The sequence below is a fragment of the Stegostoma tigrinum genome, chromosome 27 (assembly GCF_030684315.1).
Source record: "Stegostoma tigrinum isolate sSteTig4 chromosome 27, sSteTig4.hap1, whole genome shotgun sequence".
NCBI classification, from domain to species: Eukaryota; Metazoa; Chordata; class Chondrichthyes; order Orectolobiformes; family Stegostomatidae; genus Stegostoma; species Stegostoma tigrinum.
In genome coordinates this window covers 49,016,064-49,040,648 of record NC_081380.1, presented here as the reverse complement: position 1 = coordinate 49,040,648, position 24,585 = coordinate 49,016,064, and the positions used below count along the sequence as shown (strand labels likewise).

The window sequence follows — 24,585 nt, the reverse complement described above, 5'->3', positions numbered from 1 at the left end:
TGGGAGATATAGCAGTTTGGATCGGAAATTGGCTTGCTGAAAGAAGACAGAGGGTGGTAGTTGATGGGAAATGTTCATCCTGGAGACCAGTTACAAATGGTGTACCGCAAGGGTCGGTGTTGGGTGCACAGCTGTTTGTCATTTTTATAAATGACCTGGATGAGGGCGTAGAAGGATGGGTTAGTAAATTTGCAGACGACACTAAGGTCGGTGGAGTTGTAGGTAGTGACGAAAGATGCTGTAGGTTGCAGAGAGACATAGATAAGCTGCAGAGCTGGGCTGAGAGGTGGCAAATGGACTTTAATGCAGACAAGTGTGAGGTGATGCACTTTGGTAGGAGTAACCGGAAGGCAAAGTACAGGGCTAATGGTAAGATTCTTAGCAGTGTAGATGAGCAGAGAGATCTCGGTGTCCATGTACACAGATCCTTGAAAGTTGCTACCCAGGTTGACAGGGCTGTTAAGAAGGCATACAGTGTTTTAGCTTTTATTAATAGAGGGATCGAGTTCCGGAACCAAGAGGTTATAGTGAAGCTGTACAAAACTCTGGTGCGGCCGCACTTGGAGTATTGTGTACAGTTCTGGTCACCGCATTACAAGAAGGATGTGGAAGCTTTGGAAAGGGTGCAGAGGAGATTTACTAGGATGTTGCCTGGTATGGAGGGAAGGTCTTACGAGGAAAGGCTGAGGGACTTGAGGCTGTTTTCATTAGAGAGAAGAAGGTTGAGAGGTGACTTAATTGAAACATATAAAATAATCAGAGGGTTAGATAGGGTGGATAGGGAGAGCCTTTTTCCTAGGATGGTGACAGCGAGCACGAGGGGGCACAGCTTTAAATTGAGGGGTGAAAGATATAGGACAGATGTCAGAGGTAGTTTCTTTACTCAGAGAGTAGTAAGGGAATGGAACGCTTTGCCTGCAACGGTAGTAGATTCGCCAACTTTAGGTACGTTTAAGTCGTCATTGGACAAGCATATGGACGTACATAGAATAGTGTAGGTTAGATGGGCTTCAGATCAGTATGACAGGTCGGCACAACATCGAGGGCCGAAGGGCCTGTACTGCGCTGTAACGTTCTATGTTCTATGTTCTATATTCCGCTTGGGAACCCTGCAGCCCAATGGTATCAATGTGGATTTCACAAGCTTCAAAATCTCCCTCCCCCCACTGCATCCCAAAACCAGCTCACCTCCCTAACCTGTTCTTCCTCTCACCTATCCCCTCCTCCCACCTCAAGCGGCACCTCCATTTCCTACCTACTAACCTCATCCTACCCCCTTGACATGTCCATCCTCCCTGGACTGACCTAGCCCCTCCCTATACTCACCTCTACAGGGTCCATCCCGGCCCCTTTAACTTGTCTGTCTCCTCTCCACCTATCTTCTCCTCTGTCCATCTTCGATCTGCCTCTCCCTACTTATTTCAGAACCCTCTCTCCCTCCCCCTTTTCTGATGATGGGTCTAGGCCCGAAATGCCAGCTTTATTGCTCCTAAGATGCTGCTTGGCCTGCTGTGTTCATCCAGATTCACCAGATAGTCTGGAGTCTTTCCTAGTGTTAAGCCCTCAGGAACTGAATCTAATATTCTTCCACAATAAGTTAAATCACAAGGTGGCAGCTCCATTAACCTTTACTGTAATCCATGTACAGGAAGTGAGAATAACCGGGAAACCCAATCATTGTTTGCATTTACAGTTGTCGCTTGAGATGTGCTGGTGAAGCACCTTCCTGGTTACACTGAGTGGAATGTGAGGTTATTTCAGAGGGAGGTTAGAGTCAGCCACATCTATGTGGTTCTGGAGTCACGTGGGGGTTAAATGGTAGATTTCCTTCCCTAAAGGATATGAGTGAACCAGATGGGTTTTTACGAAATAACTAGTTGTTTCATGATCACCATGACTGAGAGAAGTTTGTAGTTATAGATTTCTTGTATTTAATTAAATATAAATTCCCCAGCTGCCACTGTGGAAGTTGCAATCATGTTCTGGATGTTGAAATCTCTGGTTTTCTTCCATAACCACCGAACAGCTACTGCAACAAGGCATTCAGGATGATGATGAACTAACATATGACCAGCACAAGTTCATTAACTTGACGTCATCTGAAACTTCTGCTGTCTTAGCTCACACCAAGTCCCAGTCTCGTCTCAGCTCTCTGACTCACACTGGCCCCTGATTAAGCAACAGCATGATTTTAAAATCTTCTTCTGATTTTCAAATGACTCACCCAGTCTCTCTGTATAATATCCTCCAGCCTCACAACCCTCCATTCTTCTAATCCTCACCTCTTTCACACATCCCAGTTTTAATCCTGGCCAGGTCCTCAGCTACCAAGACCTCGACCTCTGGAATTCTCATCCTTATGTTCTCCCCATCTCCAACCCACATTCCTCCATAAGATACTCCTTTTTGAAACAAACCGCTTTAACCACAATTTTGGTCACCCGAACTAACATTGCCTAATGTGGGCCAGCATAGTATTTTGTTTTAAAAGGCACCTCTGAAGCTGCTAGGGAGGTTTCACGATGGGAAGGCGGTTTGTAAGTTGTTGTTGATGATGATCAGAATATCTTACCTTACTGAATGAAACATTTATACAACCTAATTGACAACAATAAGAATTTAAGTACCCATGTTGTTGGAGGCAGTACAATGGTTTGGATAGAAAATTGGTCTACAGAGGGACATTGATACGTTAAGAAAGTGGGCAAAAGTTTGCAAATGGAGCATAATGCCTAAAAAAAGTGAAGTTGTTCATCTTGGAAGGAAAACAAAAGAACACAATATTATTTAAATGGGAAAAAGCTGAAGAAAGCTACAATACAAAGGGACTATGAGGTATTTGTGCACAAAACAAAGAAACATTGAAAGTGAGCACAGAAGAGCAGCAGGTCATGAGGAAGGCTAATGAAATGCTGGCAAGGGAGTCGGACTATAAGAGTGGGGAATACTTAACTACAACTGTACCAGGTGCCAGTGAGACCACATCTAGAGTACTTGGGCAGTTTTGGTCCCCTTATTTAAGTTATTATTTCATTGCAGGCAGTTCAGAGAAGGTTCACTGGGATAATCTTGGTCTAGAGAAATTGTCTTATGAACAAAGGCTAAACAGGTTGGGATTCTACTCACTGCAGTTTAGGAGAATGAGAGGCGACTTCATTGAAATTTATAGGATTCTTAAGGGGCTTGACATGGTAAATGCTGAGAGGCTGTTTCCCCACATGGGAGAGTCTAGGACCAGAGGGCATAGACTCAGAGAAGAGAGGTGCCAATTTAAGACTGAGATGAGGAGAAATTTCTTCTCTCAGTGTGTTGAGTCTTTGGAACTCCTTACCTTAGAGAGTTGTGGGAGCACAGTGTTTGAGGCTAAAATAGATGGTTCCTTGATCAGTCAGGATATCAAGGGTTTTGCAAAAAGGCAGGAAAATAGATGTAGAAATGTGAATCAGCCTTAATTCCATTGAATGACAGAGCAGGCTTGAGGGGCCAAATGACCTACCTCTGTTCCTATTTCTCATGGTCTTTCAAGAATTTACAATTCTGTAGCGCCTTTATACAGAAACATAGGAAATAGGAGCAGGAGTAGGCCATTCAACACTTTCAAGCTGCTCTGCCATTCCGCAGGATCATGGCTGATCACAACGAAACAGCCCAAGGAGCTTCACAGGAGCATTCTAAAACGGGAGAAAGTGAGCTGGAGAGGCACAGAGGTTTAAGGAGGCAATTCCAGATCTTGGGCCCCAAGCAGCTGAGAGCACAACTATCACTGGCAGAGTGATTATAATCAGGAAGATACGATAGGCCAGAATTTGGAGTACTGAAATCATGGAGGGTTGTGAGGCTGGAGGAGATTACAGAGACAGGTGGATAAGGCCATGGAGGGATTTGAAAACAAAGAAGAGAATTTTAAAATCATGTTGTGGTTTGACCTGTATGAGTCAGACAGCACAGTGCTGAAAGGAGAAGAGGATCAGGTGTGAGTTCAGACATGGGCATTAGAAGTTTGGAAGATTGAGGGCAGAATTTGGGAGACCAGCCAGGTGTGAGTGGAATGGTCAAGTCTAGATGTAACAAAAGGATGGATGAAGGTTTCAAGACCAGATGAGCTGAGACAAATAGGAAAGTCAAATGACGTTACAGAAGTAGACTTAGGCAGTTGAAACGATGACGTGAATGAGGTGGAAGCTCACCTTGGGAGTTCTGAGGAAGGGTTACCAAACCTGAAATGTTAATTCTGATTTTTCTTCACAGATACTGCCAGACCTACTGAGCTTTTCCAGAAACTTCTGTTTTTGTTCCTGATTTAACGCATCTGCAGTTCTTTCAGCTTTTATTCAATAATGAAAGATTTTGGAACAGAGACTGGAAACAACGGTGAAAATAGCTACAGCAGGGAATGGTTTAGGAGTCCTGGGATCAGGACGCATCACATTCTTAAATGGCTCTGGAGTTGTCCCTAATACATGGAAATCCGGGTCTCTATCCATGAGCCATTACAAGTTTGAGCAGGTCTGTCCAAATATCCAGTCTGGACCACCTCAGGATACCTTTCAGCTGTTGTATTATTGTGATGGATCTAAAGATTCTGTTAAAAACAGATAGGAATGAGTGGTGCAACTGGGGTCTTATGTTCACTCAGGGTAGTTTTACTGACCTTCATTTTTTTGTTAGACATTTTAAGTTGCTTCTCCAATTCCCGTTTCTGCTGTTCTAAGGTCATCACTTTACCTGGGAAGAAAAAGAATTAATCAATGCATTAATCAATTAATTAATACATGTTGATCCAGCATGGCTCAGACCTGGGGCTGTCTAAAGACATTTCCTATTATAAACATCTGACTTGGGTACAGAAAGAAATGCAAATTCTTTACATTTATGTACTGTAGTGAGATTCAGAATTCCTCAGCATTTATTACATTCCTAAAAGCTAAATGAAATCTAAACAATAAATTAAGTGTTGCAAATTGGAATACAGAATCTACATTGCTTGTACTACTTGTACGGAATAAGAGTAATCAGATCCACACAGGGAGACAGGAAAGGGCCTGCGAGTGACTGTAGGTTTGTCACATTTCATGTCAGGACAACATAGTGAAACAATTAAAGTAATGGAATATTAGGATAAAGCTATAGGCTCAAATAACAGACACAGTGATGAGGCTTGAGAAGTCAGTGAGCAAACCTCATGGTGAGAATATGTATTGGAGGAAGTTGTAGAAATGAGCAGTCATTTAAGGCAACTAACAATGCAATGAAATTTGAGAAATGATTAGAGAAGCACAGAACTGGGCACAGAAGAGGTGAAAATATAATGTTACTTAGAAAGACAGTATTATAAGAAAACCAATTAAGTTAACAAAGACTAAATTTATTTTGTATTAATTCACAAGCAATGGGTTCCACTGGCTGGCCTAGCACTTAATGTCTATCTTGGGAAGGTGGGGGTGAGCTGCCTTCTTGTACCACTACAGGCTGTATGCTATAGGTTGACCCACAGTGCCCTTAGGGAGGGAATTCCAGGATTTTGACCCTGTGACACTGAAGGAATGGCAATATATCCAGGTCAGGATGGTGAGTGGCTTGAAGGGGAAATTGCAAGGGCTGATCCTCCCATGTATTTGCTCCCCTTGTCCTTCTAATTAGAAATGGTTGTGTGTTTGGAAGGTGCTATCTAAGGAACTTTGGTGAATTTCTGCACTGCATCTTGTAGATAGCACACACTGCTATAATGAGTGTCAGTGGAGGAGGGAATGGGTGTTTGTGGATGTGGTGCCATTCAAATGGGAGCTGCTTTGTGTCTGATGTTGTCAAGCTTCTTGAGTGTTGTTGAAGCTGCCCCCATCCAGGCAAGTGGGGAGTTTTCCATCACACTCCTGACTTGTGCCTTGTAGATGATAGACAGGTATCAGGGAAACCGGAGGTGAATTAATCATTGAAGAATTTGTAGCCTCTGACCTGCTCTCCTGGCACGTTATCGTTAAGGCTGACTCAGTTCAGCGTTCTCTGGCTGATGAATATTGAAGTGGCAGGACGAGGGTTTGGGTGTTGGGTGGGACAAGTGCTGAACCTACCTCTCATGCTCGCTATGAGTCCAGTTGTGAATATCTGTGATGGAAATACTGACTTACCCTCAAGGTCCAGGATGGTCTTGTTGTTATGCAGCTGGATTGCTTGAAGCTGCTCCACATGGTCCTGCAGTTCGAAGATGGACTCTTTCAGGTCTTTGATTTCAGATTCTCTGTCTCTTGTTTCATCCTGTAGCTTGTCTGCAGGGAGGCTCGGTTCCTCCAGCTGTTTGTCCTGTTCAGAGTGCACCTGAAATCACAGATGTCCTCAGAACCTTGCATCAGAACTATACAAATCAAGGCCATTAGCTGGTGATAAACTAAGATCAAGAGACTGACAGAAACTGTTGGAGAATCTCAGTAGGTCTAGCAACATCTGTGGGTAGATACCAGGTATAAAGTTTCGCATCCAGTGACTCTTAATTTTGCTGCTTTCTCCCACAGACGGTGCCAGACCTGCTGAGTTTCTCCAAGAATTTATGCTTTTGTCTCAGATCTCCAGCATCCAGTTTGTTGTTTTAGTCAAGACACTGACAATCCATTAGAAACCCAGTGAAGACTTTGTTCATGAATGGTTAGAGAAGGCTTTGATGATTAGACACACATTAAGCAAAGCAAGTCATAACAGCATTCATCTGCTGCTGAGATGGAAAAGTGCACATTCCAAGATGATTGTAAATTCAGTTGATCAAGAAATATAAAGTGTACTCACTGAATTATCAACATCTACTTTAGTTGCAGATTAGAACCTTAGCTTTCGAAGAAATGGGAGTTTGGGAACCTTCTGTAACTTTTCTTCGAATATTGTAGATGTATTAATCATATCCCAGTGAGAGTCAGCACCTTCAGGAACTGTATCCCAGTGAGGGTCAGCCCCTTCAGGAACTGTATCCCAGTGAGAGTCAGCACCTTCAGGAACTGTATCCCAGTGAGGGTCAGCCCCTTCAGGAACTGTATCCCAGTGAGGGTCAGCCCCTTCAGGAACTGTATCCCAGTGAGAGTCAGCACCATCAGGAACTGTATCTCAGTGAGAATCAGTACCTTCAGGAACAATATCCCAGTGAGAATCAGCACCTTGAGGATCTGTATCCCAGTGAGTGTCAGCCCCTTCAGGAACTGTATCCCAGTGAGAGTCGGGCACCTTCAGGAACTGTATCCCAGTGAGAGTCGGGCACCTTCAGGAACTGTATCCCAGTGAGAGTCAGCCCCTTCAGGAACTGTATCCCTGTGAGTCAGCCCCTTCGGGGGAAGTAGAAACAGAAAGGCAGATTACTACCTGAATGGCTGTAAATTGGGAGAAGGGTGTGTGAAGTGGGATCTGGGTGTCCTTGTGAACCAAATCAATGAAGGTAAGCCTGCAGGTGCAGCAGGCAGTAGAGAAGAAGACGGTATATTGGCCTTCATTACGAGAGGTTTAGAGTACAGGAGCAGCGATGTGTTGTTGCAGTTATACAGGGCCTTGGTGAGACCACACCTGCAATATTGTGTCTCCTTTTCTGAGGAAGGATGCTCTTGCTCTTGAGGGAGTGCAGTGAAGGTTTACCAGGCTGGTTCTGGGAATGGCTGGCTCGGGGAATGAGGAGAGATTGACTAGGTTAGGATTGTTATCGCTGGAGTTCAGATGAATGACGGGGAATCTCATAAAGGTTTATAAAATTCTAACAGGACTAGACAGGGTAGATGCAGGGAGGATGTTCCCGATGGAGGGTGAGTCCAGAACCAGGGGATGCAGTCTAAGGATTTGGGGTAGACCATTTAGGGCGGGGATGAGGAGATATTTCTTCACCCAGACAGTGGTGAGCCTGTGGAATTCATTACCACAGGAAGTAGGTGATGCCAAAACATTGAATGTATTCGAGATGTGACTAGAAATAGCACTTGGGGCAAGTGGGATCAAAGGTTATGGAAGAAAGCAGGATCGGGCTACTGAGTTGGATGATCATCCATGATCATGAAGATTGGCGGAGCAGGCCGAAAAGCCGAATGGCCTCCTCCTGCTCCAATCTTTGTTTCTATAAATTTGGAAAAGTTCCTGCTCCATATGGAGTACTGAATTAAAATGTGGTGTTCTGTGTAAACATGGTCCGAAGACATTGCTCCGGGTTTTGCAAGATTTCAACGGATGTGGATGAGTTTTGTTAAGCAGTGTACTGGCTTCTGAGCCTGTATTCACCAGAATCCTGGATTTGCAGTGAGGCAGGTCTGTGCCAATGTTCAGGCACTACTGCAGACACAGAGCACTATATGTGGGCTCTTGTTGCACTTTTGTGCGGGTTAGTAGCAAAATCATTTGATTTTCCCCATCTCTAGAACCTCTGGAGATCTGCCCACAGTCCCACAGGATGGCTGTTTGGCAAATGTATGCTCACCCTTGCTGCGGGGCTGTGCAGGTGAGTGACTGCATTGGTTGCTTGTAGAGAGCTGTGAGTCAGGGCTGCACATTCCACTTGTTCTCTGTCAGACTGAGCCAGCCTGGCATTTACCGCTGCACCTTTCTCCAGCTCCAGCAGTTTGTATTTCTGCAGCTGATTTCTCAGGCCGGTGTTTTCAGCCTGGCTCTCAGCCATTGAATCTGTGAGTGAAGCATTAAGCTCCTGCTCTGCTTTCAGCAATTTCTGTAACATTCTGACCTCATTACTGAGACCTTCCAGCTGGACTTCAGTTCTTGGCTTATCTTCCTGCAAAGTCTGGTAATTACTGACTGACTGTTGTGTTGTCAACAGCTTCCCCTCATGTCTCTGCACACTATCAGCCAGCTCTGTCTCTCTATTCACTTTCAGACTGTCCAGAGCCTCCTTCTCTTTGACCAGCTGCTGTAGCCTTTCCTGTTGAAGCTGGAAGGAATTTTCCAGATTGGCTTTCTCCTCCAGCAGTCTCTCATTCTCAGCTGTCAGCTCCTGAACAACCTGTTGCTGGTCACACAGTTCCTGTAGGGTTGCCTGTAGCTCCTCTGCCATACAATGCTGCTTCTCTTCCATCTGATGCAGCTTCTCAGCAAGACAGTCTACTGACACTGAGCCAGTGTTCTTCAGAGGTTCCTGATTGGAGTTGATGTTGCCTTCAAAACCATTAGCGCTACCGGGAGAGAGGTTAAAAGCTCTGTTAAGGTCAACTGAATCTGGGTAGGGTGTCACACTGCTCATGTTGGAGAATGAGCTCTGAGATCTGTCCCCATTGATAACCAGGACGGAGTTATCAAAAGTTTCCCTGGTGTAAGTCCTAGTGCTTTCCAGTGAGGTTGGGGTACAGAGGCTGCAGCTGGGATCACTGTAGAGAGAGACCTCTAAACTCAGCGAGTTACCCCCAGTCACAGACTGGACGCCTTCCCTGAGTTGCTCCAGTTGTTCCTGTAGGGTCTGTTTCTCCACCCGCATTTCCTCGAGCTCATGTTGAAGAATCTGTTTTTTCTGTTCCAGCTTCTTTATCTGTGATTCCACCATGCCAGGAAACACTGACAACTCTTCCAGATCATTCTTTTCATGTTTGTCTTGTTGATGTTTCAGCTCACATCTTAATTTACTGATTTCAAAATCTTTAGCCTTGGCTTCTGTCAATAATTCTTTAATCTGAGTCTCAAGCTTTGCTTGGGCACTTCCCTCACCCTGGGCTCTGGTTTTTAAAGCTGTTGGAAGTGGTCTTGTTGGAGCCACAGTGTCAGAGCTGATCACAGTGGCTGTCTTCTTGCAGAGCGGCACGCGGAACCGCTCACAGGAAAGTTTTCCTTTACCAACTGAGGTTGAATCTCTCGAGGTGGGAATAGCAGAGCGTCGATTAGAGCAGCTCAGTCCTGTGTCAGAAATGAATGGATGTTAGTTTTTCATCTCAGACGTCAGCCTGAGTTACCATCAAACAATTCCAGGCCCCATCTCAAACTCAGACCCACGTCACACCCATCGCCCACCTCACACCAATCTCACCTCACACCTATCACCCACCTCCACCCAGACCTCACCTCACACTGAAAGAGAGACCTCAGAAGAGCCAGGTGGAGACATGAGAAATTGTTGGTGGATAGGATCAGGGTAAACCCTAAGGCTTTCTATAGGTATTTAAGGAATAAAAGAATGACAAGAGTAAGATAAGGGCCAATCAAGGATAGTAGTGGGAAGTTGTGTGTGGAGTCAGAGGAGATAGGGGAAGCGCTGAATGAATATTTTTCAACAGTATTCACTCTAGAAAACGACAATGTTGTCAAGGAGAATACTGAGATACAGGCTACTAGATTAGGTGGGATTGAGGTTCACAAGGAAGAGGTATTAGAAATCCTACAGAGGGTGAAGATAGATAAGTCCCCTGGGCCAGACGGGATTTATCCTCGGATCCTCTGGGAAGCCAGGGAGGAGATTGCCGAGCCTTTGGCATTGATCTTTAACTCGTCATTGTCTACAGGAATAGTGCCAGACGACTGGAAGATAGCAAATGTGGTTCCCCTGTTCAAGAAGGGGAGTAGAGACAACCCTGGTAATTACAGACCAGTGAGCCTGACCTCAGTTGTTGATAAAGTGTTGGAAAAGGTTATAAGGGATAGGATTTATAATCATCTAGAAAAGAATAATTTGATTAGGGATAGTCAGCATGGTTTTGTGAAGGGAAGGTCATGTCTCACAAACCTTATTGAGTTCTTTGAGCAGGTGACCAAACAGGTAGATGAGAGTAAACCGGTTGATGTGGTGTATATGGATTTCAGCAAGGCGTTTGATAAGGTTCCCCACAGTAGGCTATTGTACAAAATGTGGAGGAATGGAATTGTGGGAGATATAGCAGTTTGGATTGGAAATTGGCTTGCTGAAAGAAGACAGAGGGTGGTAGTTGATGGGAAATGTTCATCCTGGAGACCAGTTACTAGTGGTGTACCGCAAGGGTCGGCGTTGGGTGCACAGCTGTTTGTCATTTTTATAAATGACCTGGATGAGGGCGTAGAAGGATGGGTTAGTAAATTTGCAGACGACACTAAGGTCGGTGGAGTTGTGGATAGTGACGAAGGATGCTGTAGGTTACAGAGAGACATAGATAAGCTGCAGAGCTGGGCTGAGAGTTGGTAAATGGAGTTTAATGTGGACAAGTGTGCGGTGATGCACTTTGGTAGGAGTAACCGGAAGGCAAAGTACTGGGCTAATGGTAAGATTCTTAGTAGTGTAGATGAGCAGAGATATCTGTACACAGATCCTTGAAAGTTGCCACCCAGGATGACAGGGCTGTTAAGAAGGCATACAGTGTTTCAGCTTTTATTAATAGAGGGATCGAGTTCCGGAACCAAGAGGTTATGGTGCAGCTGTACAAAACTCTGGTGCGGCCGCACTTGGAGTATTGTGTACAGTTCTGGTCACTGCATTATAAGAAGGATGTGGAAGCTTTGGAAAGGGTGCAGAGGAGATTTACTAGGATGTTGCCTGGTGTGGAGGGAAGGTCTTATGAGGAAAGGCTGAGGGACTTGAGGCTGTTTTCATTAGAGAGAAGAAGGTTGAGAGGTGACTTAATTGAAACATATAAAATAATCAGAGGGTTAGATAGGATAGTCATCATTGGATGAGCATATGGATGTACATGGAATAGTGTAGGTTAGATGGGCTTGAGATCGGTATGACAGGTCGGCACAACATCGAGGGCCGAAGGGCCTGTACTGTGCTGTAATGTTCTATGTTCACACCCAACACCCACCTCACACCCATCACCCGCCTCACACCCAACTCCCGCCTCACACCCAACTCCCGCCTCACACCCATCACCAGCCTCACACCCATCACCCGCCTCACACCCATCACCCGCCTCACACCCAACTCCCGCCTCACACCCAACTCCCGCCTCACACCGAAATTCCACCTCATTCCCAACCCTCACTTCATGCCGAACTTCCACCTCATTCCCAACTCCGACTTCACATCCGTTCCCCACCTCAGACACAACTCCCACCTCAACCCCAGCTCCCACCTCAAACCCAGACCAGAGAACAATCCCACTCCCGATGTCCAATTCCTCACCTATATGCCATTTCACACTGCCCAGTTCAACCTCATTCCCCACCTGAAATCTCCACATTCCCCAAGCCCAATCCACTCCGAAAGCCACATCATACTGACACCCCGCACCGCAGACTGACATGCGTGTTTGTACTCCACAAAGGTCCTTTACTCACAACTGACCCTCCGACAGTGCAGCGCTCCCTCAGAACTGACCCTCCGACAATGCCTGCGCCCTCAGCGCTGACCCTCCGACAGTGCGGCACTCCCTCAGCACTGACCCTACGACAGTGCGGCACTCCCTCAGCACTGACCCTACGACAGTGCAGCTCTCCCTCAGCACTGACCCTCCGACAGTGTGGCGCTCCCTCAGCACTGACCCTGCGACAGTGCGGTTCTCCCTCAGCACTGACCCTCCGACAATGCCCACTCCCTCAGCGCTGACCCACCGACAGTGCGGTGCTCCCTCAGCGCTGACCCTCCGACAGTGCGGTGCTCCCTCAGCACTGACCCTCCGACAGTGCGGCGCCCCCTCAGCACTGACCTTCCGACAGTGCGGCACTCCCTCAGCACCGACCCTCCGACAGTGTGGCGCTCCCTCAGCACTGACCCTCCGACAGTGCCCACTCCCTCAGCACTGACCCTCCGACAGTGCGGCGCTCCCTCAGCACTGACCCTCCGACAGTGTCCGCTCCCTCAGCAATGACTCTCCGACAGTGTGGTGCTCCCTCAGCACTGACCCTCTGACACTGTGGCTCTCCCTCAGCACTGACCCTCTGACAGTGCGGCGCGCCCTCAGCACTGACCCTCAGACAGTGCCCAATCCCTCAGCGCTGACCCTCAGACAGTGCCCGCTCCCTCAGCGCTGACCCTCAGGCAGTGCGGTGCTCCCTCAGCGCTAACCCTCCGACAGTGCCCACTCCCTCAGCACTGACCTTCCGACAGTGTGGCACTCCCTCAGCACTGACCCTCCGACAGTGCGGCACTCCCTCAGCACTGATCTTCCGACAGTGCGGCGCTCCCTCAGCGCTGACCCTCAGACAGTGCCCGCTCCCTCAGCGCTGACCCTCAGACAGTGCCCGCTCCCTCAACGCTGACCCTCCAACAATGCGGGGCTCCCTCAGCGCTGACCCTCCGACAGTGCCCACTCCCTCGGCACTGACCCTCCGACAGTGTCCGCTCCCTCCGCAATGACCCTCCGACAGTGTGGTGCTCCCTCAGCACTGACCCTCCGACAGTGTGGCTCTCCCTCAGCACTGACCCTCCGACAGTGCGGTGCTCCCTCAGCACCGACCCTCCGACAGTGTGGCGCTCCCTCAGCACTGACCCTCTGTCAGTGCCCACTCCCTCAGCACTGACCCTCCGACAGTGTGGCGCTCCCTCAGCACTGACCCTCCGACAGTGTCCGCTCCCTCAGCACTGACCCTCCGACAGTGTCCGCTCCCTCAGCAATGACCCTCCGACAGTGTGGTGCTCCCTCAGCACTGACCCTCCGACAGTGTGGCTCTCCCTCAGCACTGACCCTCCGACAGTGCGGTGCTCCCTCAGCGCTGACCCTCCGACAGTGCCCGCTCCCTCAGCACTGACCCTCCGACAGTGCCCACTCCCTCAGCACTGACCCTCCGACAGTGCGGCGCTCCCTCAGCACTGACCCTCCGACAGTGTCCGCTCCCTCAGCAATGACCCTCCGACAGTGTGGTGCTCCCTCAGCACTGACCCTCCAACAGTGTGGCTCTCCCTCAGCACTGACCCTCCGACAGTGCGGTGCTCCCTCAGCGCTGACCCTCCGACAGTGCCCGCTCCCTCAGCACTGACCCTCCGACAGTGCGGCGCTCCCTCAGCACTGACCCTCCGACAGTGCCCACTCCCTCAACACTGACCCTCCGACAGTGCCCACTCCCTCAGCACTGACCCTCCGACAGTGCGGCGCTCCCTCAGCACTGACCCTCCGACAGTGCCCACTCCCTCAGCACTGACCCTCCGACAGTGCGGCGCTCCCTCAGCACTGACCCTCACAGCATACAACCTCCCTCTTCTCTCACTGATCAACACATCCTGTCTCTCTCATGGTTTTATTCACTTCCGCCTGAAATATATTCAGCAGATTCACGTGATCTACTCCCTTTCGGATTGTTTTCCACATTCTCCCTACTCTCTTGAAAAAGACGATTTTCTTGAATTCCAAAGTGGATTTATTAATTACCGACTTGTTGCTTCTTAGTTCTGCTCTTCCCATAGGAAAACATCTTCTCTATCTTTTCCTTTGAAATAATGTCCACAAGGTATCCTGTAGTTTTTCTTTTCCAAAGTCAAGTATCATAGCATCCCTACAATGCAGTAAAATAACTACAGTATGCCAAAGACCATCCCACCCAGTTCCAGAAGCATCACCTGCCACCCTGTCCTTCTAACCCCACACTCCTTATGGCTAACCCACCTAGCCTAGGCATCACTGGATCCTTGGGGCAATTTAGCATGGCCAATTCACCTAACCTAGACACCTTTGGACTATGGGAGGAAACCCATGCAGGCATAAAGAAGAACATACCAACTCCACACAGACAGTCACCCATTTCTGGAATCGAACATGTGTCCCTGGCACTTTGTGGCAGGAGTGCTAACCACTGAACGACTGTACTGCCCTAAGTCCTGGAGATTTTGATCTTTCTGACATTTCAACCTATCGTTCAAGTATATCTGTGTTGTACCATTACAAAGGACAAGGATTCAAGACAACATATCAATAATATCACTTCTACACTTCAAGGGTTTCTGCAGCAAATCGACAGCATTCGCTCATAGTCATGAACACAAAATCATTTTAAAAAGTGACATCCCCTGACAAACATTACTTTCTCACAGTCCCTGAGCTGAGGGAGTTCATGTACAAGGGATTGCAGTGGGTGCTGCTAAAAATGTACCATTGGATGTCTGAGTCCCAATAAAGCAGATAGTGAACAGTGGGCTTCCTCAGAGAATCAGCGGCAAACCATACCACCCAGCCCTGTCTGAACACATCCGTCATAACCCTCCCTCCCCAACCTCAGTCACTCCAAAACACCACCCTGGCCTCTTTCAGTGAGTGACCAGTCAGGGGTAGACAATGGAAGCAGTGTCCAGGGAGAGAAGGAAACAATGTGGCTCTTGTATGAAACATTCCAATCCCTTTTGCCTCCCACACATGTTCTACACTCACTACCATTTCCTTTTCTTCTTTAATGGATGTTGGTAACGTTGGCTGAGCCAGCATTCACTGCCTATCCCTAACTGCCCTTGAGAAAGTAATGATGAGACAACTTTTTGCAAATAACGGAATTGCTTCCAGGGCCATTTCTGAGGGCAGTTACAGGGAGGCCAGATGAGATAGATTTCCTTCTCTGAAGGCTTTTGTGAAGCAGGTGGAATTGTACCCAGTTCCATCTAATATTTCCTGCTACGTGGAACTCTGAGGTCCATGTGTGGCAGCAACTCCAGGAACTGGAAGTCAATGTGTCTGGACATCCAATGGCCGTGTGCATACAGATCCTCCGAGTGGCCGTGTGCGTACAAACCATCCCAGTGCCCGTGTGCGTACAGACCCTCCGAGTGGCCGTGTGCGTACAGACCCTCCGAGTGGCCGTGTGCGTACAAACCAACCAGTTGCCGTCAGCGTACAGACCCTCCAAGTGGCCGTGTGCGTACAAACCATCCCAGTGGCCATGTGCGTACAGACGCTCCGTGTGGCCGTGTGTGTACAGACCCTGCGAGTGGCCGTGTGCGTACAGACCATCCCAATGGCCGTGTGCGTACAGACCCTCTGAGTGGCCATGTGTGTACAGACGCTCCATGTGGCTGTGCATACAGATGCTCCGTGTGGCCGTGTGCGTACGGACCCTCCGAGTGGCCATGTGTGTACAGACGCTCCGTGTGGCTGTGCATACAGATGCTCCGTGTGGCCGTGTGCGTACGGACCCTCCGAGTGGCCATGTGTGTACAGACGCTCCGTGTGGCTGTGCATACAGATGCTCCGTGTGGCCGTGTGCGTACAGACGCTCCGTGTGGCCATGTGTGTACAGACGCTCCGAGTGGCCGTGTGCGTACAGACGCTCCGTGTGGCCGTGTGCGTACAGACGCTCCGTGTGGCCGTGTGCGTACAGACGCTCCGTGTGGCCGTGTGCGTATAGATGCTCCGAGTGGCCGTGTGCGTACAGACGCTCCGTGTGGCCGTGTGCGTACAGACGCTCCGTGTGGCCGTGTGCGTACAGACGCTCCGTGTGGCCGTGTGCGTACAAATAGCCCCAGTGACCATGCAGCTAAGAGGGATCACTGGTTTGTACAATAATTTGTAGTTTCATGGTCACTAATAATGATATGACCTTTTTAACTCCAGATTACTTAATCATTTTCCCTGGCAACAGGAGTGAGATTTGAAATCTTGTCTCTGTATCTTTACTGTGGGATTCTCCAGTAATATAATCCTGAACAACAGCAGCAGCTGGATGCTAGCAGCACAGGGAGATGTTGCTGACAGGGCCTGATCTATAGGGAAGCAACTCATGGGTTTCAGGCAGCACTGACAGAGGGCAGAGGCTGAGGAACAGGAAATAATTACTGTCCAAACCTCTAACGAACCTACTCTGCACTTTGTTCAATAGTGACGACAGGATTGTACACAACAAGCTGAAAGTGCAGAAGTACTAATTCTCTAACAATGCAGCACTCCCTCCATACTGACACTTTGATTGGCCACTGGGAGGGTCTGTACGCACACGTCCACTCGGAGCATCTGTACGCACACGGCCACTCGGAGCGTCTGTACGCACACGGCCACTCGGAGGGTCTGTACGCACATGGCCACTCGGAGGGTCTGTACGCACACGGCCACACAGAGGGTGCAGCGCTCCCTCAGCGCCGACCCTCCGACAGTGCAGCGCTCCCTCAGCGCCGACCCTCCGACAGTGCGGCGCTCCCTCAGCGCCGACCCTTCGACTGTATGGTACTCCCTCAGCACTGACCCTCCGACTGTATGGTACTCCCTTCAGCCCTGATCCTCCGACAGTGTGGCGCTCTGTCCCTGAGATGGTCCACAGTACAATGTCCACCACCAAGAGTGGCTGGGCAGCAGTACTACAGATTGAGCTGGTTAGGTCCTAAAGGACTTGGTTGATTGGCTGGGTCTGCGGCAGGTGGTGAGGGAACCAACAAGAGGGAACAACATACCTGACCTCATTCTTACCAATCTGCCAGCTGCAGATGTATCTATCCATGACAGTATTGGTAAGAGTGACCACCACCAGTCCTTGTGGAGAGGAAGTCCCACCTTCACATTGAGAATAACCTCCATCATGCTGTGAGACACTACTGCTGTGCTAAAGAGACAGACTTCAAACAGATCTGGCCACTCAAAACTGGGTGTCCATGAGGTGCTGTGGGCCATCAACAGCAGTAGAATTGTACTCCAGCACAACCTGCCATCCCATGGGCCTGGCAAATACCCCCTCAACCATTACCATCAAGCCAGGGGATCAACCAGTAGTAGATTTGCCAACTTTAGGTACATTTAAGTCATCATTGGATAAGCATATGGACGTACATGGAATAGTGTAGGTTAGATGGGCTTCAGATCGGTATGACAGGTCGGCACAACATTGAGGGCCGAAGGGCCTATACTGTGCTGTAATGTTCTATGTTCTATAACACTGGTTCAATGGAGAGTGCAGGAGGACATGCCAGGAGCAGCACCAGGCATACCTAAAAATGAGGTGTTTGGGGTGGCACGGTTGCTCAGTGGTTAGCGCTGCAGCCTCACAGCGCCAGGGACTCAGGTTTTATTCCAGCCTCGGGCGACTGTCTGTGTGGAGTTTGCACATTCTCCCCGGGTCTGCGTGGGTTTCCTCCGGGTGCTCCGGTTTTCTCCCACAATCTAAAGATGTACAGGCTAGGTGGATTAGCCATGCTAAATAGTCCAAAGTGTTCAGGGGTGTGTGCGTTATAGGGGAATGGGTCTGGGTGGGATGCTTCAAGGGGCGGTTGGGCCAAAGGGCCTGTTTCCACACTGTAGGGAATCTAATCAATCTGGTGAAATCATCAAACAGGATTACTTGCACTCCGAACAGTATAAATAGCAAGTGATAGACAGAGCTAAGCGATTCCACAATCAACGGATCAGATCTAAGCTCTGCAGTCCTGCCACATCCAGTTGTGAATGTTGGTGGACAATTAAACAACTCACTGGAGGAGGACATATCCCCATATCCACACATATCCCCATCACCAATGATTGAAGAGCCCAGGACATCAGTGCAAAAGATAAGGCTGAAGCATTGGCTGAGTGGATGATCCATCTCGGCCTCCTCCAGTGGTACCAAGCACCATCTCCCTCATTCCACGTGATATCAAGAAATGGTTGTAGACACTGGATACTGTAAAGGCTACTGGCCCTACCAACGTTCTGGCAATAGTACTGAAGACTTGTGCTCCAGAACTTGCCGGTCCCCTACTGAATCTGTTCCAGTACAGTTACAACGATGGCATCTACCCAGCAATGTGGAAAATTGCCCAAGAATCCTTGTACACAAAAAGCAGGACAAATCCAATCCAGCCAATTCCCGCCCCATCAGTCTCCTCTCGATCATGAGTAAAGTGATGGAGGGTGTCAGTAACAGCGCTATTAAGCAGCACCCGCCCAGCAATAACCTGCTCAGTGACGCCCAGTTTGGGTTCCGCCAGGGCCACTCAGCTCCTGACCTCATTACAGCCTTGGTTCAAACATGGACAAAAGAGCTGAGTTCCAGACCTGAGGTGAGAGTGACAGCCCTTGACATCAAGGCTGCATTCGACTGTGTGTAGCATCAAGGAGCCCTGGCAAAACTGGAATCATTGGGTATCGGGGGCAAACTCTTTGCTGGTTGGAGTCATATCTGACACATAGGAAGATGGTTGTTGTTGTTGGAGATCAGTCATCTCAGCTCCAGGACATCTCCGTAGGAGTTCCTCAGGGTAGTGTCCAAGGGAAAACCATCTTCAGCTGCTTCACCAATAACCTTCCCTCCACCATAAGGTCAGAAGTGGGGATGATCGCCGATGGTACAATGTTCAGCATCACTTGTGACTCCTCAGATACTGAAGTAGTCCACGTTCACATGCAACAAAATGTGAACAATATCCAGGCTTGGGCTGACAAGTGGCAAGTGACATTTGCACCACACAAATGCCAGGCTATGACCAGAACAAATAAGAGACAATCTACCCACTGACCCTTGGCATTCAACTGGCGTTACCAACACTGAATCCCCCACTGTCAACATCCTAGGGGTTGTCATTGACCAAAAATTCATCTGAACTCACCACATTATCACCGGCTACAAGTGAAGTTCAGAGACTGGGAATACTGCAGCAAGTAACTCACTTCCTGACTCCCCACAGCCTACCTATCATCTACAAGGCATAAGTCAGGAGTGAGACGGAATACTCCCTACTTGACTGGATGGGGGCAGCCCCAACAACTTTCAAGAAGCTTGACACCATCCAGGTCAAAGCAGCCCGCTTGATTGGCACAACATGCCAACAGCATCCACTCCCTCCACACCAACGCTCAGTAGCATTAGCGTTTGAGATCTACAAGACACACTGCAGAAATTCGCTTGAAATCCTCAGACAGTGTCTTCCAAACCCACAACCACTCCCATCTGGAAGGACAAGGGTAGCAGATACATGGCAAACAATACCAACTTCAAGTTGCCCTCCAAGCCACTCACCATCCTGATTTGTTAACTGTTCCTTCACTGTTGCTGGGTCAAAATCCTGAAATTCCTTCCCTAAGGGCATTGTGGATTAACCCATAGCAGGTGGACTGCAGCAGTTCAAGAAGGCAGTTCACTACCACCTTCTCAAGGGGCAACTAGGGACTGGCAATAAATGCTGGCCAGGCCAGTGATGCTCACATCCCATAAGTGAATTTAAAAAAAACTGTCTCAGCACTGACCGTCCGACAGCATGGCACTCCCACAGCACTGACCCTCTGACAGCGCGGCGCTCCCACAGCACTGACCCTCCGACAGTGCGGCGCTCCCACAGCACTGACCCTCCGACAGTGCGGCGCTCCCTCAGCACTGACCCTCCGACAGTGCGGCGCTCCCTCAGCACTGACCCTCCGACAGTGCGGCACTCCCACAGCACTGACCCTCTGACAGTGCGGCACTCCCACAGCACTGACCCTCTGACAGTGCGGCACTCCCACAGCACTGACCCTCCGACAGTGCGGCGCTCCCACAGCACTGACCCTCCGACAGTGCGGCGCTCCCACAGCACTGACCCTCCGACAGTGCGGCGCTCCCACAGCACTGACCCTCCGACAGTGCGGCGCTCCCTCAGCACTGACCCTCCGACAGTGCGGCGCTCCCACAGCACTGACCCTCCGACAGTATGGCGCTCCCTCAGCACTGACCCTCCGACAGTGCGGCACTCCCACAGCACTGACCCTCCGACAGTGCGGCGCTCCCACAGCACTGACCCTCCGACACTGCGGCGCTCCCACAGCACTGACCCTCCGACACTGCGGCGCTCCCTCAGCGCTGACCCTCCGACAGTGTCGTGCTCTCTCAGCACTGACCCTCCGACAGTGTGGGGCTCCCACAGCACTGACCCTCCGACAGTGTGGGGCTCCCACAGCACTGACCCTCCGACAGTGCGGCGCTCCCTCAGCGCTGACCCTCCGACAGTGCAGCGCTCCCTCAGCGCTGCCCCTCCGACAGTGCAGCGCTCCCTCAGCGCTGCCCCTCCGACAGTGCGGCGCTCCCACAGCACTGACCCTCCGACAGTGCGGCGCTCCCACAGCACTGACCCTCCGACAGCGCGGCGCTCCCACAGCACTGACCCTCCGACAGTGCAGCGCTCCCACAGCACTGACCCTCTGACAGCGCGGCGCTCCCACAGCACTGACCCTCCGACAGTGCGGCGCTCCCACAGCACTGACCCTCCGACAGTGCAGCGCTCCCTCAGCGCTGACCCTCCGACAGTGCGGGGCTCCCTCAGCGCTGACCCTCCGACAGTGCGGGGCTCCCTCAGCGCTGACCCTCCGACAGTGCGGCGCTCCCTCAGCGCTGACCCTCCAACAGTGTCGTGCTCTCTCAGCGCTGACCCTCGGACAGTGCGGCACTCCCTCAGCGCTGACCCTCCGACAGTGCCCACTCCCTCAGCACTGACCCTCCGACAGTGCGGCGCTCCCTCAGCGCTGACCCTCCGACAGTGCCCACTCCCTCAGCACTGACCCTCCGACAGTGTGGTGCTCCCTCAGCGCTGACCCTCCGACAGTGTGGCGCTCCCTCAGCGCTGACCCTCCGACAGTGCAGGGCTCCCTCAGTGCTGACCCTCCGACAGTGCGGCGCTCCCTCAGCGCTGACCCTCCGACAGTGTGGCGCTCCCTCAGCACTGACCCTCCGACAGTGCGGGGCTCCCTCAGCGCTGACCCTCCGACAGTGCCCACTCCCTCAGCACTGACCCTCCGACAGTGCGGCGCTCCCTCAGCGCTGACCCTCCGACAGTGCCCACTCCCTCAGCACTGACCCTCCGACAGTGCCCACTCCCTCAGCACTGACCCTCCGACAGTGCGGCACTCCCACAGCACTGACCCTCCGACAGTGCGGCACTCCCACAGCACTGACCCTCCGACAGTGCGGCGCTCTCTCAGCACTGACCGTTTGACAGTGTGGCACTCCCACAGCACTGACCCTCCGACAGTGCGGCGCTCCCTCAGCACTGACCCTCCGACAGTGCGGCACTCCCACAGCACTGACCCTCCGACAGTGTGGGGCTCCCTCAGCGCTGACCCTCCGACAGTGCGGCGCTCCCTCAGCGCTGACCCTCCGACAGTGTCGTGCTCTCTCAGCACTGACCCTCCGACAGTGCGGCGCTCCCTCAGCGCTGACCCTCCGACAGTGCGGCGCTCCCTCAGCGCTGACCCTCCGACAGTGCCCACTCCCTCAGCACTGACCCTCCGACAGTGCCCACTCCCTCAGCACTGACCCTCCGACAGTGCGGCACTCCCACAGCACTGACCCTCCGACAGTGCGGCACTCCCACAGCACTGACCCTCCGACAGTGCGGCGCTCTCTCAGCACTGACCGTTTGACAGTGTGGCACTCCCACAGCACTGACCCTCCGACAGTGCGGCGCTCCCTCAGCACTGACCCTCCGACAGTGCGGCACTCCCACAGCACTGACCCTCCGACAGTGTGGGGCTCCCTCAGCGCTGACCCTCCGACAGTGCGGCGCTCCCTCAGCGCTGACCCTCCGACAGTGTCGTGCTCTCTCAGCACTGACCCTCCGACAGTGCGGCGCTCCCTCAGCGCTGACCCTCCGACAGTGCAGTGCTCCCTCAGCGCTGACCCTCCGACAGTGCGGCGCTCCCTCAGCAAAGACCCTCCGACAGTGCAGCGCTCCCACAGCACTGACCCTCCGACACTGCGGCGCTCCCTCAGCGCTGACCCTCCGACAGTGTCGTGCTCTCTCAGCACTGACCCTCCGACAGTGTGGGGCTCCCACAGCACTGACCCTCCGACAGTGTGGGGCTCCCACAGCACTGACCCTCCGACAGTGCGGGGCTCCCACAGCACTGACCCTCCGACAGTGCGGCGCTCCCTCAGCGCTGACCCTCCGACAGTGCGGCGCTCCCTCAGCGCTGCCCCTCCGACAGTGCGGCGCTCCCTCAGCGCTGCCCCTCCGACAGTGCGGCGCTCCCACAGCACTGACCCTCCGACAGTGCGGCGCTCCCACAGCACTGACCCTCCGACAGTGCGGCGCTCCCACAGCACTGACCCTCCGACAGTGCGGCGCTCCCTCAGCACTGACCCTCCGACAGTGCGGCGCTCCCACAGCACTGACCCTCCGACAGTATGGCACTCCCACAGCACTGACCCTCCGACAGTGCGGCACTCCCACAGCACTGACCCTCCGACAGTGCGGCGCTCCCACAGCACTGACCCTCCGACAGTGCGGTGCTCCCACAGCACTGACCCTCCGACACTGCGGCGCTCCCTCAGCGCTGACCCTCCGACAGTGTCGTGCTCTCTCAGCACTGACCCTCCGACAGTGTGGGGCTCCCACAGCACTGACCCTCCGACAGTGTGGGGCTCCCACAGCACTGACCCTCCGACAGTGCGGCGCTCCCTCAGCGCTGACCCTCCGACAGTGCAGCGCTCCCTCAGCGCTGACCCTCCGACAGTGCGGGGCTCCCTCAGCGCTGACCCTCCGACAGTGCGGGGCTCCCTCAGCGCTGACCCTCCGACAGTGCGGCGCTCCCTCAGCGCTGACCCTCCAAGTGTCGTGCTCTCTCAGCGCTGACCCTCCGACAGTGCGGCACTCCCTCAGCGCTGACCCTCCGACAGTGCCCACTCCCTCAGCACTGACCCTCCGACAGTGCGGCGCTCCCTCAGCGCTGACCCTCCGACAGTGCCCACTCCCTCAGCACTGACCCTCCGACAGTGTGGTGCTCCCTCAGCGCTGACCCTCCGACAGTGTGGCGCTCCCTCAGCGCTGACCCTCCGACAGTGCAGGGCTCCCTCAGTGCTGACCCTCCGACAGTGCGGCGCTCCCTCAGCGCTGACCCTCCGACAGTGTGGCGCTCCCTCAGCACTGACCCTCCGACAGTGCGGGGCTCCCTCAGCGCTGACCCTCCGACAGTGCCCACTCCCTCAGCACTGACCCTCCGACAGTGCGGCGCTCCCTCAGCGCTGACCCTCCGACAGTGCCCACTCCCTCAGCACTGACCCTCCGACAGTGCCCACTCCCTCAGCACTGACCCTCCGACAGTGCGGCACTCCCACAGCACTGACCCTCCGACAGTGCGGCACTCCCACAGCACTGACCCTCCGACAGTGCGGCGCTCTCTCAGCACTGACCGTTTGACAGTGTGGCACTCCCACAGCACTGACCCTCCGACAGTGCGGCGCTCCCTCAGCACTGACCCTCCGACAGTGCGGGGCTCCCACAGCACTGACCCTCCGACAGTGTGGGGCTCCCACAGCACTGACCCTCCGACAGTGTGGGGCTCCCTCAGCGCTGACCCTCCGACAGTGCGGCGCTCCCTCAGCGCTGACCCTCCGACAGTGTCGTGCTCTCTCAGCACTGACCCTCCGACAGTGCGGCGCTCCCTCAGCGCTGACCCTCCGACAGTGCAGTGCTCCCTCAGCGCTGACCCTCCGACAGTGCGGCGCTCCCTCAGCAAAGACCCTCCGACAGTGCAGCGCTCCCTCAGCAAAGACCCTCCGACAGTGCGGGGCTCCCTCAGCGCTGACCCTCCGACAGTGCGGGGCTCCCTCAGCGCTGACCCTCCGACAGTGTCGTGCTCTCTCAGCACTGACCCTCCGACAGTGTCGTGCTCTCTCAGCACTGACCCGCCCTTAGTAATGATATTGGAGCTGTTGAATTTGATTGTGTGATGAGTGTTTGTGTTGGGAATAGGGTTGGGTAAATGATGTGGTGGGTGGATAGAGTTTAGGTTGGAGGGGCACAGTATTTCTGCTAGTTCTTTGAGAAGGTGACTAAACAGGTAGATGAGAGTAAACCGGTTGATGTGGTGTATATGGATT

The 24,585-nt window shown here is 52.1% G+C and overlaps 1 protein-coding gene across 3 annotated transcripts in view; it reads right to left on the bottom strand.

The window, feature by feature from the left end:
- The window catches only part of specc1 (sperm antigen with calponin homology and coiled-coil domains 1), a 71,771-nt gene that overhangs the window by 18,448 nt on the left and 28,738 nt on the right, over positions 1-24,585 (bottom strand). For all 3 annotated transcript variants that reach the window (XM_059655466.1, XM_048557324.2, XM_048557325.2), the window contains 3 exons: positions 8,432-9,849; positions 6,126-6,312; positions 4,652-4,725 (listed from right to left, as the gene is read on the bottom strand). In XM_059655466.1, the coding sequence (XP_059511449.1) occupies positions 4,652-4,725; positions 6,126-6,312; positions 8,432-9,849 (1,679 nt within the window). The remainder of the gene's footprint in view (positions 1-4,651; positions 4,726-6,125; positions 6,313-8,431; positions 9,850-24,585) is intronic.